The sequence below is a fragment of the Nothobranchius furzeri genome, chromosome 1 (assembly GCF_043380555.1).
Source record: "Nothobranchius furzeri strain GRZ-AD chromosome 1, NfurGRZ-RIMD1, whole genome shotgun sequence".
Taxonomy (NCBI): Eukaryota; Metazoa; Chordata; class Actinopteri; order Cyprinodontiformes; family Nothobranchiidae; genus Nothobranchius; species Nothobranchius furzeri.
In genome coordinates this window covers 94,746,565-94,763,037 of record NC_091741.1, presented here as the reverse complement: position 1 = coordinate 94,763,037, position 16,473 = coordinate 94,746,565, and the positions used below count along the sequence as shown (strand labels likewise).

The 16,473-nt window shown below is 40.6% G+C and overlaps 1 protein-coding gene across 4 annotated transcripts; it reads left to right on the top strand.

Moving 5' to 3' along the window:
* Positions 1-73: 73 nt before the first annotated feature.
* Positions 74-14,261, top strand: ints10 (integrator complex subunit 10). Of its 4 annotated transcripts, none has more exons than XM_015945008.3 (18): positions 74-425; positions 520-587; positions 669-772; positions 903-1,042; positions 1,124-1,205; positions 1,280-1,420; positions 1,524-1,698; positions 1,901-2,070; positions 2,170-2,309; positions 6,786-6,939; positions 7,119-7,201; positions 7,627-7,782; positions 10,623-10,731; positions 12,495-12,574; positions 12,670-12,832; positions 12,962-13,055; positions 13,345-13,413; positions 13,890-14,261. In XM_015945008.3, exons 1-18 carry the CDS (start codon positions 297-299, stop codon positions 14,044-14,046), a joined length of 2,214 nt encoding a protein of 737 aa, XP_015800494.3. In that variant the 5' UTR covers positions 74-296; the 3' UTR covers positions 14,047-14,261. The 4 variants fall into 4 exon arrangements, with proteins under 4 accessions (XP_015800494.3, XP_015800486.3, XP_015800506.3 ...); XM_015945000.3 differs by having other exon boundaries at positions 12,492-12,574; XM_015945020.3 differs by lacking the exon at positions 13,345-13,413.
* Positions 14,262-16,473: the final 2,212 nt, after the last annotated feature.

Here is a 16,473-nt window from a genome sequence, read left to right as displayed (position 1 = left end):
GCTAGTTTTGCTTGGTAAATTTTCAGAGGTTTCTATTTTCCACTTTTCTACTTAAATTTATCAGTTTTATCGCAGTATTTATGCAAGGCAAAAATAATAATATATTGTTTTTCGCTGAATGGTTCTTACAATAACTAGTAGCTTGCATTTAGCTAGCAGCTAGCTATGCTGCTAACTGCATTGTTACAGCAGAGAACTGCTTCTTAAACTTGCTTCAACAATCATGGTTTTATCCTGTAAAACACGAGTTTAAACGGTAGTCGGACCTGCAAAGGTGGTAATATAACGAGAGTAATATGTCAGCGCAAAAGGATTGTGAGTTTTTGGTGAAAAAAGCCCGTGAGTTGGTCTCTGAAGATCCCTGTGCAGCCAAAGCCTGGCTAATAACAGCCAGAACCCTTTATCCTGCAGATTTCAACATACAGGTAACACGAGACACCTGTTCAATTTGCTTACATAAATCATAGTTGCAGCTCGGTCATAGATTTACTTAATTGCACTTCCTCACATTTTCTACAGTATGAAATGTATATTATTGAACGAAACGCAGAGAAAACGGCATCAGCTGGGAGGCTGCTGTATGACATGTGAGTAACAGCTTTATATCAGTCTGTTTATGTCAAGTCTCAGCCTATCACGTGCTTAGAAATGCAAATACTTCCCTTTAGGTTCATAAACTTTCCAGATCAGCCCATTGTTTGGCGTGAAATTAGTGTCATCACAGCTGCCCTGCGGAGTGACTCTCAGGATAAACATGCACAGTTTCTAAGAGGTAAGAAGAGTATACTTAATTTCTGATTAATGTACAGTACAGTATCTGTTCTTGGATGAGTGTGACCATAAAGCAGCACTTGACGTATCGGGCATGTCTTGGAAAACTGATGTTTGTTTTCATCACTCAGGCCTTTTTGAGACATTGCCAGGTCGTGTGCAATGTGAGATGCTGCTGAAAGCCACAGAGCAGTGTTTCAACACTTTAGAGAAGGCAGAGATGCTTTTGTTACTTTTAAAACGCTTTCCAGAGTCTGTGGTCCAACACGGGGTGAGTGGTAACAAAATAACTCATACTGATTTGTGACATCAGTGTAGCTCATTGGATGGTAACAATCTGCCCCAATGTTAGGTTAATTTAGGAGAGACGTTATTGGAGGCAGAGGTATCAGAGAATGTGGAAACTCCTGTCAACTGCTTCAGAAAACTTTTTGGTGAGTTTAATTTGAGCCATTTGTGAAATAAACTAAAATAAATATTTAATTAAATTAAATTTTTACTTTTACAGTGTGTGATGTTCTACCTTTGGTTATGAATAACATGGACATGCGGCTGCCAACAAGCCTAATGCAGAAATATATCCTTAAAGCAGCTGAGTTCTACATTGGTTATGTTTCCCGTGGACCATCACCTGATGTGCAGATACAAGGTGCAGTTGTTTCTTTTAAATTGCTGTATGCTGCTCTCTTAGTCTTACATTTTATATTCAAGGCAGAATTTACTGACCATTGTGGTGTGGTTGGTTGTTTTAGGAACCCAAGATGGTGGGACTTTAAAGTCGCCTGGGGTATCCCGTGGCTCTCAACGATATGTGATTGATGGCCTGTCAGAAAAATCCTCAGTGGTGGCAGAACCGTGGGAGAGGCTGCTTGATATTGTCACTGTGGTTGGTGCTCGCTGTGAGTGGCAGGGAGACAAAGGACAGAGGTATCAGTCTGCCAGTCATTCACTTTTTACCATTTTAGCAGTGGCCCAAAAATAGAGATGAATCTGAAAATCTTGTGGAAGTAGTTTATTCATAAAAACACAGCCTGATAAGAGGTTAGAAGAATGTGCTGATTCATTTTTATGGTCAGTGTAAAGACTGATGTTTATAACCGGTTATGTTTGGTGTTTCTGTGTTTTGTAGGAATTATGTGGACTTGTTTCAGAGAGTGAAGGAGCTGTGTCGTTACCTGCCCAGCCTGGAAGGAGAAACCAGGTCCCGCTGCTGCAGTCAGGTGGTCATTTGTACTGCGCTCATCCTTTTCCGCAGTGCTTTCCTCTACGTTTCAGCGGTACAACCTTCACTGTTCCAGGGTCAGTCCTTATTGCAGCGAGCAGTTAGCTATTTCTTCACATATCTCCAAAGTATTTGGTTTTGATTAAGTGTAAATTTATGTGTTAATATTTTTGCAGCGGTCAGTGCGATGAACTCAGGGCCGTGGATTCTGGTGGAGGACTTGAGTTCAGTTTACAGTGATGTGGATGTAGAACGAGCAGCTCTGAAACACGCACATAAGAAACGCAAACTGGTTGATGGGAGAGAGAAAACTATGGTAAATCTTTTATTTTATTTTAATATTTGCTTGTGAGGCAAAAATATTAAAGATTAACTGAGAAATAGTTTTTTATAGGTGAGTTTACATGCATGCTAAAATAGATGAGAAAACACTTGGATTAGAAAAGCCAGTGACATTAGCATGTTATGTTGGTAAATTAGCATGCATGGACTCATCCATCTTGGATGGGGAAAGCTGTGTTGATTTAACATCCAGGAGAGAGCAGAGCATGTCTCAGCTAGAAGACGCTAACCGTTAGCATTCACAACTGTACAACAAGACAGAACTCTTTCAGGCTTGTGTTATTTGTGGAGATGAAACATCAACGTTGCAAAGCAAATGGCATCAGTGGTAGAGTTGCGTTGGTGTTATCCAGTCGGACGCTCTTCAGAGAGCATCTTCTTAACTAGCACCTTGCCTGCACCCGTTCCCCCCTCTCTACTGTCCACTCCATGTTCCCTACTCTCCATGACTGATGTCAATGTTGTTGTTGTTATTGTTGTTGTTAGCCTCAAGGGCAATATGCCGATTATCACTTGTAAGTCGCTTTGGACAAAAGCGTCTGCTAAATACATAAATACATAATAAATACATGTCGAAATATAAGAATCCAAAACTTGCACTGTTCATCTCAACTAGGTTGCAAGGATTAACCGGTTTGACTATTAAACACGGTGTGAAACGCTGCGGTTAATCCACTGTAAAGATGTCTCAAACACCGCCAAAAAAAATAAATAAATAAAAAATAAATAAATTAGTGGACCAAAGTGAAAGTGAACGAACGTACGCAGCAGAACCAGCATCAACAACTGCTGGGACTTCTCCTTTTTCCACCTAGAAAGGGCTTCAAGGGGCCAGGACCAACAGACTGAAGGACAGCTTTATCCATCAGGCAGTTAGGAAGCTAAACTCCCTCCCAGCTCTCCCAACTCTCCTCTGTTTTCCCCCACAGTCTCTCTGAACTTGGTTACTGTTTTTATACTAAATGTTTATTTTCTATCTAGCGAGAGTTTGAGAGTAACGTAATTTCATTTCTCTGTATGTCCTGTACATGTGGCAGAAGTGACAATTAAACTGACTTTGACTTTGACTTTGACTTTGACAAGTCTCCTGTGAGGGAATATTTAGACTCCCAAAGCTGCTAAAAGAGAAATTCAGAACGATGTCTCGTCCATCTGGAGAGCTGGCAGAAAAAAGTTGCAAAGCTCCCAACTTGTTATATCTCTGAGATTATCACGCAGACAAATTACCTCCAACTGATTCAGATTATGTTAGTGACTGAACAGATTTAACAGTAATATTAGAACATTCTAGTGAATGATGGTTCATATTGTGTTGTTCTACATTCTCCCTTTATCTGTCTACAACAAGCTTTTACGGCAACTGCAAGCCATTTTAATATTTAATCAACTACACCTCTCTGTAATTCCTGTTCTACATAGCAATAATATAATTTATCCTTGTCCAAATAATATTCTTACTGATGAAATGTGAAAACGTATGAACAAGTAGAAATTACATTTAAGTAATGTTATATTCATCACTGCACTAGTAGCAATTTAGCATCTTAATTCATTCTTCAGTGCTAACCCTGACCAGCTGTCAACAGTTTATCCTTTTTATCTTTTTACAGAAACTCAAAAAAGGCTATTGGGCAAATATAATTAAAGGTGTGATTCACTGAAAAAAAACCAACAGTTTTTTACTTATTCACTGCCAGCTGATTCCCGATTAGAAAGTCCCTGGCTACCAGCATTTTTGAGTGTTTTTACTGTTTTTTGAAGAGTCACAGAACATTGTGCTGTATGATCATGTAAACACCAAAACTACCAAAAGAAAAAGTAGACTCACTTCTTACACCAGGAAAAATCAGCATATTTCTAAAGCGTTATATTTTCTTTCATAATCCGTAGTTGTGAGCTGCAGAAGCTTTTCCGGTTCGCACCTCGCTTTTTTCACAGCAGCGTCCCAAAACAATCTCCTAATTCTTGTATTTTCTGCTTCCTGATTACATGACTGGTGACACACATGGGTGAAGATCAGCTTTAGAGCCGTGGTGTTTACTCTCACAGTGCAAGGGCTTGTTCCGACGCCCGTCTCAATAAAAAAAATGCAGTTGAAGACTTTAGTTAAATATAGGTTATGACAACAATTAAATATTTCTAACAAGTAGTCAAAATTTAAATATTTTTTATTCAAACATCCTCATTTTTCTTGACGTTTTGGAACTCAGAAAAAAATTTTTTTTAAAGGTATTGGCCCGACTTGGCATTAAAATTGTAGAAATGCAGTATAACTACACTTTACCATCTATACAAATATGAACTGGTTCAGTTTTTCATTTTGTTAGGAATTTTGTCATAAATCATTACAGAAAATCAAAATCCTCTCCTCCAGAGAGTAAAGAACTGTGTTTCGCACACGTCACTCCAGCATGTAAAACAAGGTAGCTGATGTTGCTAGTATTGTGAATAACTGTATTTTGTTTACTTTCGTGCTCTTAATTATTACGGAAAATTGCATTTACAGCTGCAGCAAAAGGTCTGAGCCATGTGTCCGTGTCCTACATGCATTTTTAAATAACATAGGTCTGATCTAAAGTATTAACCTACATCTATAAATCCATCTAGAACCGCACCGGTACTTCTGGACTCCAGACAAGTCCCGTTAGCATAACTGCAGCAACACTGCTAACTGTGTTAGCTCCGGTAAGGAAAAAACAAGTCATTTGGGAAAGCTACGACACACACACACACACACACACACACACACACACACACACACACACACACACACACACACACACACACACACACACACACACACACACACACACACACACACACACACACACACACACACACATAATCTAAAAGATGATCCCCATATCAACAATAGATCCTCCATGGACCAGTAGAACTTCCGTGCCATCCTGGATTAGTGCAAACGAGTCAAACTAAGGAGTTACTCCAGCATCAGGAAGATTTATTCTGGTGAGCTATTAGTTATATATATTTTCCAGAGTTATATCAATGTATATGTGGAGCTGTAAAACTGGCAGCGCACATATCTGTAGATTACTGAACTATATTGGTTCACATGATGGAGGTAAGACCAGCTGAGAACTTGTCAGCTTAGAGCTCCCAGTGGAGCACAGAAATGAAATGTTAAACAAAAGTAAACAAACTGTACTGATTTTGGTTCTGAAGATGAACAGAATCCACCTCGATGTTCAAATTGGGTCACGGGTCTTCAGAGTCAAACAGTCTAAAACATGTCTGCACCTCCGGTAGTGATATCCAGCTAGCGGGATCGGAGTTTGGTTGAACTTCTACGGTAATCCAATATCTGTTCTTGTCGCCGTATCCCAGAGAAAAAACCTAATCTGACCGACTAGCAGAGGCTTCAGAAGCAACATCTGACTAATGACACATTGTTCTCTGCTATTAAAGCAGAGACACCGGAGTCGGGGGTTGTTTACTTTAGCTGTTTCAGCTCCTTGTGAAACGTCACCGGTTGCCTGGGGCATAGACCGGAAGTTAGTTTCTTTTTTTCCCGCGCCAGTCAAAAACATCAGATTTTCTTAAAATTCCAGCCGTGGAAAATCCCAAAACCTTTTTCATCTGAGTTTTTAATACTTCTTTACACATGTTGTTCAAAGGAAATTTGCCTCCGGCCAAAATCTTTAATTATTTCTGATTAGCGTCAGTGACTGAGTTTTTCATGCAGACTGAACATAAAAATAGTCTCCTACACCAATTCCCACGCTTTAGCTTCGGATAGAAAATAAACGGTGAAACTCTAGGATTAGAAAATCCTGACAGATCTATGTCACACTTCCAATTAACATTAATGGACTCACCCATCTTGACTCACATGGGGAAGGTTGTTGTTTGTTTAGCATCCAGGAAACAACAGAGAACGTCTCTGCTAATGGAAGCTAACCGTTAGCATTAGCAACTCCACCACACAGCAGAACTCATCCAGGCATGTGATTTTTGTGGAGGTAAAACATCAGTGTTGCAAATCAGTATTAGAGTGACTTATTCATAGCAAAATCTCTGAACAGGAAAATTAGATATTCCTGGGGTTCAAAACCTTTATAGAATGTAATCATGCCTTTTATCAATACTTTATAGAATGTGTGTGATGTTAATACAGATGTGAAATCAATTCATGTAAAATAATTCTGGTAACCGTGATTATTTCTCAGGCTATATTTGTACCACCAAAATTTATAGTCGCTGCAACCCTAATCTCAACTCTGATCTGGCTCACTTCTCCTTCCTGAAACAAGAGCACCAGAGTGTTTTTTGTTCCCACAGATATCGACTCACAGGGCGTTCATTTATACTTGAGAACATTGCAAAAGTTTTGGGAAAAAAATACAAGGGAACTTTTTCTTTTTCATTGTCTAAAATGCAATGTAGGCTTGGTGTATTTTTCATGACTTGCCCTTTGTGTATTTTATAGAGCTCAGATGATGAGGAGGGTCTAGGGAAAAGCAGAGGACGACACATTTTCGTTAACAAGGCTGAGATGCCCAGCTGGGCAGAGACTTTGGAGAGCTTCCGCACAGCGAGAGAAAGTTGGGACCTCCTTTACTCCCATGATGGTCTAGAAACTGGTAAAGAACAAAAAGTTTTTTGTGTTTTTGTTTTGTTTTAAAATCTTGCCAGGCTCTGGGCATGTTGACATAAATGGGCAAAGACGAGAATTGCACATTCACAGATGAAGCTTTTAGTGGTGTTGACACAAAGCAAATGTATTCATCTAGATAAAACGTTCCTTTTTGATGCTCCTCAGAGTTTAAGAAGATCTGCGCTGCGTGGAAAACGGAGAGCTGGCTGTGGTTCAGAATATTCCTCACAGACATGATTATATACCAAGTAAGTGCTATCGTGCCAAAAACTACAGCTACTCTTCCTGGGATCCTCTTTTTAATTAATTTAAAACCACACAAAAAATAAAATCTGGTAAAGGCATTCTACTATTCTTACTATAAAAAGAACAGTACTAACATCAAGATGTGTTAAAATTACATTACATTTGTAATTCTAACAAATATTTCTAGTAATTTAACCAGCATATCTCATCGTAAAACACGTTTACATGTGCTTAGATACAGTTTGTATTTATGTGTATTCAAAGAGAATTGTTTTATTACCATATAAAATAAAATACAAAAACACTTTTTTTTGAAAGGCTTCAAAGACTAGAACTTGTTTAATCTTAAATTTCTAAGGTATACTGTTTGAAACATCTTATTTGTTACATATTTCTGGTGATTTATTGTGTTTGTTGTCATTTCCAGGGCCAGTACCGTAAGGCCCTCTCGAGCCTGCATCAGATGGCTGCAGTGCATCAGCCTCAGCCTGGGCAGCAGAGCCCCTCGGGTCAGGCCAGTCTGGAGCACCACAGGGCGCTCATACAGCAGGCATCCTGCCACTACGCCCTGGGGGAGTACAGAGTAAGCATATGCACACCACCATGGTCCTACACCATTTATAGTCTGAGTGCAGATCAAACACAATCATACATTCTGCTACAAGTACCGTATTTACCCGAATATAGGACGACCCCTATTATAAGACGACCCCCCTTTCCAAGAGATTAATTTTAAGAAAAAGGCAAAATTCACTTTTTAAAGAAAATATTTAATATTTGAAAAATTTTGGTAAATACAGTAATACCGTAATTACAGACTACTTTAATATTTACCTATTAATGCAATCACAAAAATCTGTTATGAAGCTTTTGGGATTCTGTCAGGATATTAATCAAATGTTATTTATATAGCACTTAATCAAACAAATAAAATCCAACTCAAAGTGCTTTACACAAATGGTACTGAACAAAAAAAAAAAAAACCCCACTGTAGTCAAACTGTAAGAACTTCTCTTAACATGTCAAATCAAGTTATTTCAAAAGTCTGCATGAGGCATTTACTCACAGATGTCCTCTGCTTCGCTCTGCTCAGAGTCACTGTCACTCTCACGCTGCGGTCCCGCCTCCTCCCACAGAATGTCATCCTCACTGCCATCCAATGCATTGGATATGCAGCACTTTTTAAAGCCGTTGATGATGCTCTCTGCTGTTACTGCATCCCATGCCTGGAGGATCCATTCACAAAGCCGATGTACAGTCGGTTTTTGAATTTTTCCAGACGGTGTGAGAGCGTGATCACCGGACAGGAGCCACTCTGTGTACCTCCTGCGCAGGTTGTCCTTGAAAGGCTTGTTAACCACCACATCCAGCACCTGCAGCTGGCTTGTCATCCCGCCCGGTATGATAACCAGGTCGCCGTTCATCTTCCTCACCTGAGTTTTGACAGCGTCAGTCAGGTGTCCACGGAACGCATCCATAATTAGCATGTTTATCTTTTTTCTGAGCGCGCCGTGTCGCGTTCCCCACACCACTTTCAGCCAATCGACCACAAGTTTGCTCTCCATCCAGCCTTTCTCCTGGGCTCTCACAATAATGCCAGCTGGCATTGGCTCTTTCGGCACAGTTTTGCATTTTAAAATCACATACGGGGCCAACTTAGTCCCGTCTGCCAGGCACGCCAACATGACGGTGATCCGATTCTTCTCATTTCCAGTTGACTTCACAATAACAGACTTCTCACCTTTTTTGTGCACAGTCACAGATGTAGGCATGTCAAAAAACACCGGTGTTTGGTCGGCATTCCCGATCTGATCCAGTGTGTAGGAGTGTTTTTTCCTCAAGCCAATCACATAGCGCTGAAAAGACTGCAGCTTCTCTGCGAAGTCTGATGGCAGGTGCTGGGCAAGGCTGGTTCTGCGTCGCAGCGCGAGGCCGCTCCGGCGCATCATCCTTATGCACCAGCCGGTGCTGGCTTTAAACTCTGTGGTCGTTATGTTTAACTCCTTGGCAATGTTCAAGGCTTTGAGCTGGATGATTGCTCTGGTAATGGGCAGACCTTTATTACGTTTCTCAGTAACAAACTCACACAACCGCCTGTCAATTTCTTGGAAGCGGCCGCGTTGTGGACCACGAAAAGCTTTTCTCATGCTGTTAGCATTTTTCAGACGGTCTTTCTGGATGCGCCATCTTCGGACGTTACACTCCGTAACGCCATATTTTCTGGCTGCCTGGCAGTTGTTAGTTGCTTCTGCTGCGTTGACAACCATCATTTTGAAGTTTGCGTCGTAACTCTGCCGCAGCTGTTGGTTAACTTGCCTAGTTTTAGATCCGCTTAACTCCAGATTCCTCCCCGCCATTTTTCTTCTTTAGTTCAATGACCTCACCACGACCTCTGCTTAGTCGGCGATTATAAGACGATCCCCCCTTTTGCATAATTGTTAATAATAAAAAAAACTCGTCCTATATTCGGGTAATTACGGTAACTCATTCACTGCCAGCTGTTTCCTGATCAGAAAAGCCCTTCGCTGCCAGCGTTTTTCAGCGTTTTCACAGTTTTTTTAAGAGTCACAGAACATTGCACTCTATGATGATGTCAATGCCAAAACTACCAAAACAAAGAGGAGACTCGCCTCTTACATCAGGAAGAGTCCGTGCGTTTTGAGCGTTATCCATTCTTTCATAATCCGTTGTCGAATTGTGATCGGCAGAAGTTTTTCCAGTTCGCGCCTCACTTTTTTTTTACAGCAGCGGCCCCAAAAGATCTCCTAACACATGGATTTTCTACTTCCTGATCACGTGACGTGTGACGTATGCGGATGAAGATCGGCTTTAGAGCTGAGATGTATGTTCTCACGGTGCGGGGGCTCGGTCCGACGCCCACACAGTAAAAAAATGCAGTGAATGAGTTAAGCAATATTTTCTGTCCATTGTTTTGATTTTTGTTGTGTGATTTGTATTGATGCGTTTCAGGTGTATCTTTGATGTTAAATTAATGTGTATTTGATGATTTGTTTTTGCAACATGATGAAATGTTTAATAGTCCCTAAGACAGGGTTGTCCAATCCTGGTCCTCGAGGGCCGTTATCCAGCACTTTTTCGTTTTTAACCTGCTTCAACACACCTGATTTCAATCAGCAGGTGATTAACAGGTTTCTGCAGAGCCTGATGAGCAGCTGCACAGGTGATTCAACCAGCTAATCAAGTGTGTTGAAGCAGAAAAACCACAAAACCTGCTGGTTACCGGCCCTCCAGGACCAGGATTGGACACCCCTGCCCTAAGAGATAACCAGTGACCGAGTGGTTTATGTAACAAACCCGTATGATACACCGTTTGACCTGAAGGTGGCAGTGCAGTTTATGTTTTACAAGCATTCATTTGATTATTAGTGTTTTATGTCTTCTTGTCCCATCTCCATTAAACAGATGGCCTGTGAGAAGCTGCTCGATGTTGTCGGTGGACTGGTTCCTCCAAGCCAAGATCTAAACAGATCACACGAAGACCAGGGGAGAACAAAAACCAGACCCAGGAGAGGTAAACCGCTTCCAGTATCACTGTCTGAATCTGTCCAGCTATACAGGTGCTGGCCAGTAAATTAGAATATCATCAAAAGGTTGAAAATATTTCAGTAATTCCATTCAAAACGTGAAACTTGTACATTATATTCATGCAATGCACACAGACCAATGTATTTCCAATGTTCATTACATTTAAATTTGATATTCATAAGTGACAACTAATGAAAACTCCAAATTTGGTATCTCAAAAAATTAGAATATTCTGAAAAGGCTGAATATAGAAGACACCTGCTGCCACTCTAATCAGCTGATTTACTCAAAACACCTGCAAAGGCCTTTAAAAGGTCCCTCAGTCTTGTTTTGAAGGCACCACAATCATGGGGAAGACTTCTGACTTAACAGCTGTCCAAAAGACAATCATTGACACCTTGCACAAGGAGGGCAAGACACAAAAGGTGATTGCTAAAGAAGCTGGCTGTTCGCAGAGCTCTGTGTCCAAGCACATTAACAGACAGGCGAAGGGACGGAAAAAATGTGGTAGAAAAAAGTGTACAAGCTCTAGGGATAACCGCACCCTGCAGAGAATTGTGACGACAAACCCATTCAAAAATGTGGGGGAGATCCACAAAGAGTGGACTGCAGCTGGAGTCAGCGCTTCAAGAACCACCACGAGGAGACTCATGAAAGACATGGGATTCAGGTGTCGCATTCCGTGTGTCAAGCCACTCTTGAACATGAAACAGCGCAAGAAGCGTCTCGCCTGGGCCAAGGACAAAAAGGACTGGACTGATGCTGAGTGGTCCAAATTTATGTTTTCTGATGAAAGCAAGTTCTGCATTTCCTTTGGAAATCAAGGACCCAGAGTCTGGAGGAAGAGCGGAGAAGCACAGAATCCACGTTGCATGAGGTCCAGTGTAAAGTTTCCACCGTCAGTGATGGTGTGGGGTGCCATGTCATCTGCCGGTGTTGGCCCACTCTGTTTCCTGAGGTCCAGGGTCAATGCAGCCGTCTACCAGGAAGTTTTAGAGCACTTCATGCTTCCTGCTGCTGACCAACTTTATGGGGATGCAGACTTCACCTTTCAACAGGACTTGGCACCTGCACACAGTGCCAAAACCACCAGCACCTGGTTCAAGGACCATGGTATCCCTGTCCTTGATTGGCCAGCAAACTCGCCTGACCTTAACCCCATAGAAAATCTATGGGGTATTGTGAAGCGGAGGATGCAATACGCTAGACCCAACAATGCAGAGGAGCTGAAGACGACTATCAGAGCAACCTGGGCTCTCATAACACCTGAGCAGTGCCACAGACTGATCGAGTCCATGCCACGCCGCATTACTGCAGTTATTGAGGCAAAAGGAGCCCCGACTAAGTATTGAGTGCTATACATGCACATTCTTTTCATGTTCATTCTTTTCAGTTGGCCAACATTAGAGAAACAAACATTTTTTCATTGGCCTTTAGAATATTCTAATTTTCTGAGATACCAGATTTGATGTTTTCATTGGTTGTCACCTATAAATATCAAAATTAAACGTAATAAACATCGGAAATACATTGGTCTGTGTGCATTGCATGAATATAATGTACAAGTTTCACGTTTTGAATGGAATTACTGAAATATTTTCAACCTTTTGATGATATTCTAATTTACTGGCCAGCACCTGTACATCTGACTGTTGTGTAAGAAATGTACACACGAGTAGCTTGTGTTGTTGCCCACATGCTTTATGTAGATGTGTGACTATTTCATTAGCTGCTCTTCATATGAAGCAGGTAATGACCTGAGGTTGCTCCCCTGCACCAGCAGAGCTGTGCTACCCTTCTGTCTCCAGCTGATGCTTGCCCTCTTCAAGGTACTTGAACAAGCACAGAAGGTTTCAGCTTTTGTGTCACAGCCTTTCACATGCAGGATGTTTCTCTTCTCTTGCTTCCGATTCTGTTTAATCAGCTGCGAGCCTTCACAGACAGCCGTGACGACTTATCCCTCGGCCACGTCGTGGTGCTGCTGCAGTTCGACTGGCCGCAGGGTGAGATGCTCTTTTTAAAGGCTGTGGAGAAAATCTGTCAGCAAGGCAGTTTCCAGTATGAGAATTTCTTCAATTATGTCACCAGTATCCTTTTTCTGTAACCGTTCATGTAAACGCAACGTGACCAAACCTGCTTGGAACATATCTGGATGCAGCGTTGATAAACTGATTGTCCAGGACGTTGGTTTTCTTGAGCTCGTTGGTTCTCCTCAGACATTGACATGCTGGAGGAGTTTGCATACCTGCGTACTCCAGAAGGAGGGAGGATTCAGCTGGAGCTGCTGCCCAATCAGGGGATGCTGATTAAGTAAGAGCCCGTCATTCAGAGCTTTTTCCAGCTAGCATGTTAACCCTGCACCTTTCCGTTCTGTTGGTGTGTTTTTAAAGAGAGCAGTTGAATCTGCTGAGGGTTTACGTTGTAGACTTTGCCTGTGGGGACGGTTTTGTTGTGATGATTAAACTGTTAACGGAGTGGGCCTTATTTAATAAAAAGGGGGTATGTAGTAGAACACAAAGCTGTAATCAAACGCTTTTGTTAAAGTTAAGACCTGAATGAAGCATCACTGACAGAGATGTTGAATGTTGCTGTCCCTCAGGAACCCTAGCCCCGCCCTGGGGGTGGAGTTAAACACCCTTCTCCTACAAGGGGTGCAGACAATGGACAGGTACCCCAGGCCCCTCCTCCCACAGTCCCCATCCCCTCTCTCACACCCTTCACCCTCCATCCCCAGCTTCAAGGCTCGTCATCCCCCCTCCCCACAGTTTTAATTTGGGCCTGTCATTCTGCATCCAGAGTTAGTCGTTCTTTGATTTCCTGTTGGCAGTTGTTTATTTGAGCCATTACTCCTCGTTTCTGTGGTCATCACTGTTGTTGTTACATGAGGCTGATGTTGGTATTGTTGTACAGTTACGTCTTTAATGTTTCATGACTCTTGATCTCATTTCATTTGTAGACATGTTTGTATGGTTTTACTTTGTAAGTTGTTAAAACTAAATGAGCTAATTTCTGTGTGGGAAGCAAAAGTCACACGCTGTTGCCATGATTTTGTCCTTAAAGCATAGCTCTCATAAATCTCAGTTTCTGATGTTCCTGTCAAAGCATGTTGACCATATTTATATTTCTATCCTTTTCCCGTTGCAGACACCACACAGTGACCCGAGGGATCACCAAAGGAGTTAAGGAAGATTTCCGTCTGGCTATGGAAAGGCAGGTGTCTCGTTGTGGGGAAAACCTATTCAGTGTTCTCCACCGTTTCTGCGTTAACGAGAAAATAATCATCATCCAGTCCCTTCCTTGACGCTCACTTAGGTTGAAATGAATCAAGTCAGACTGAACGTTTGATTCCAGAAACTAAAGACATTAATAGCTCTCTTGGCTTGCCTTAAAGACGTTTAGAATAACACTGGATTTAAAGTGTTTATATCATTCTCAGCTTTGCTTTCATGTTGCTTTTGACGCAACAATCAAAAAGATTTTGATACTGTTTAATAAAGTTGATTGTTTTTGGTAAAATCTTGAACACATTTTATGTTTAAATGTTTCCAATAAATGTTACATGAATGGTTGAGATAAATTACTGATAACATACAAGCACACCAGTCGGCAGTATTAGAAGTTTGATACTTTGCCTCAAAAGAAGCATCCACCTAAAGGGGGCATATTGTGCAAATCAGAAATTTTTGCATCTTTTTTGTGCTTCTATGTGGGTTTCTACTGTCTATGAATACTCCAAATGTAAATAAAAAACATGCATCTGTTTTCTGTCAGCGTTTGGAATTAAATGAATGCCTTGGGATTCCCTCAGTCCAGGTGGCTGGGACGACGGACGTTTGGGATTCCCTGCCTAGGAAGCTGCCCTCCCAACCCAGCGCCAGTGAAAGACAATGGGAAACTGATTTATTTAGCCTCATATACAAGCGCTGGTCATAAAAGTAGAATATCACAACAAAGTTAATTTATTTCAGTTATTAAACTTATACAGTATATTAGATTCAGTCATTAGACACAGACTGATATATTTCAAATGCTTATTTATTTTAATTTTGATGATTATAACTGACTAAAATCTCATTCAGTATCTCAGATAATTAGAATAACAATTCAGACCAATGAAAAAAGGAATTTTAGAAATGTTGGACAACTGAAAAGTAGAAAAAGAACAAAAGATCTTTTCTATAGCGGCTCAAGATAAAAATCTCAAGGCGCTCCACAAAAACAAAAAAATGTAAAATATAAAAAAGAATTTAGAAAATGATTTAGAACACATTTAAAATGAGCAAAAAATAGACAATTGTAATTAAAAATGTAAAGAAAGAGAGTGAATATGAAAAAGGGAAATCAGTGGATCCTGAGGAAGGTGAAATAGGTGGGGAGTGCAAAACAAAGAGAGGGTGATGAAGGTCACACCAAAACCAGCTTGAACAAGTAAGTTTTCAGCTGCGTTTTAAAGGAGACCACTGATCTCAGGCTCAGGGGGAGAATCTACGAATCTTAGACTGCAGTAAAGCAGCGAAGCCTCTAGCAGTTTACAAGTTTTGCTACAAAGCCAGCCAGCCCCACCAATATCGCAAATTTCCCCATTCAACCAGTGAAATAAAGTACAGAAATATAATTTTACTTACTGATAAAAAAGGAGCAGAAACTGCTTGGATGATCTGTTAGTGCAATCAATAACCACAGCTTGCCCTCTTAGACCAAATAAGTTCATGATTTACATCCAAAGCATTTGTCTTTGATAGTTCTCCACTCCTTACGCACTCAGAACTCTGTTTTTTATCAGTACAGCATCTCAAGTCCTCATCTGCTATTCCACAAATTCACTCCACAGACCGCTGTGCACATTTGCGTCATTGTCATTACTGTTTTCTAAAATCTGTTTTACCCTTAACTTGCAAATCAGTGATGTCAATTACTTTAATCTGATCACTTTTCTCAGTAACCAGTAATCTAACGCTTTAAAATTTTATTTTTAAGTATCAGATGAATGTTACTTTTACTACTTGCTTTGCATCACTTTTGTCACTGTTTTCCAAATGAAAATGTATCCATTTATATGTTAGGTTAAGATGTAATATCAGAGTTACTTTGCTAAGTATACCTTTCAGTAATTAGTGCCAATGGTAGCTGGTGAAAAAGAATCTTGATGGGACTTTAAGTGATATGTTTGTTTTACTCATTCTATTACAAGTATTCAAAGGAATAGTTGGAAATTTTCTTAACCCTTGCCGTTCCTTTTAATTTTCTAACGTTAATGTTCTTTGGGCACAAAAAATGCACTTACAAAGCTTCCCATAGAAATATATAATATTTCATAAGTCCCAATTTTTTACATTAATTTCATCCTTGACTTCAGCCCTAACAAAATATAATAAAATATGTGTGTTTCTCATATTTAACCCCTTTATTGCCAGGTTTATTATCAAAACCAGAAGTTTGAAAATTGTAACAAAAAAAAAAGAAAAAATCAAATAATTTTTTGTGTGTCATGTCCAAATGACATTTTTTGTGGGTAAATTGTCACAGCCTTGGAGTGTCACAAATAGGCATAAAAAGAGAGGTTGCTTAGCTCACTCCATGCATGCAAGGCTGCGCTTTGGTGTGTGCAACTCACTGCGGTTGGAGGAGGAGAACAGAACCAGTTTCTCATCTGCAGCAGCTGTGGGGGGCTGAGCAATATGTTACTGTAATAATAACTCAACTCTGTAATAATTTAGTCTGTTTTTGC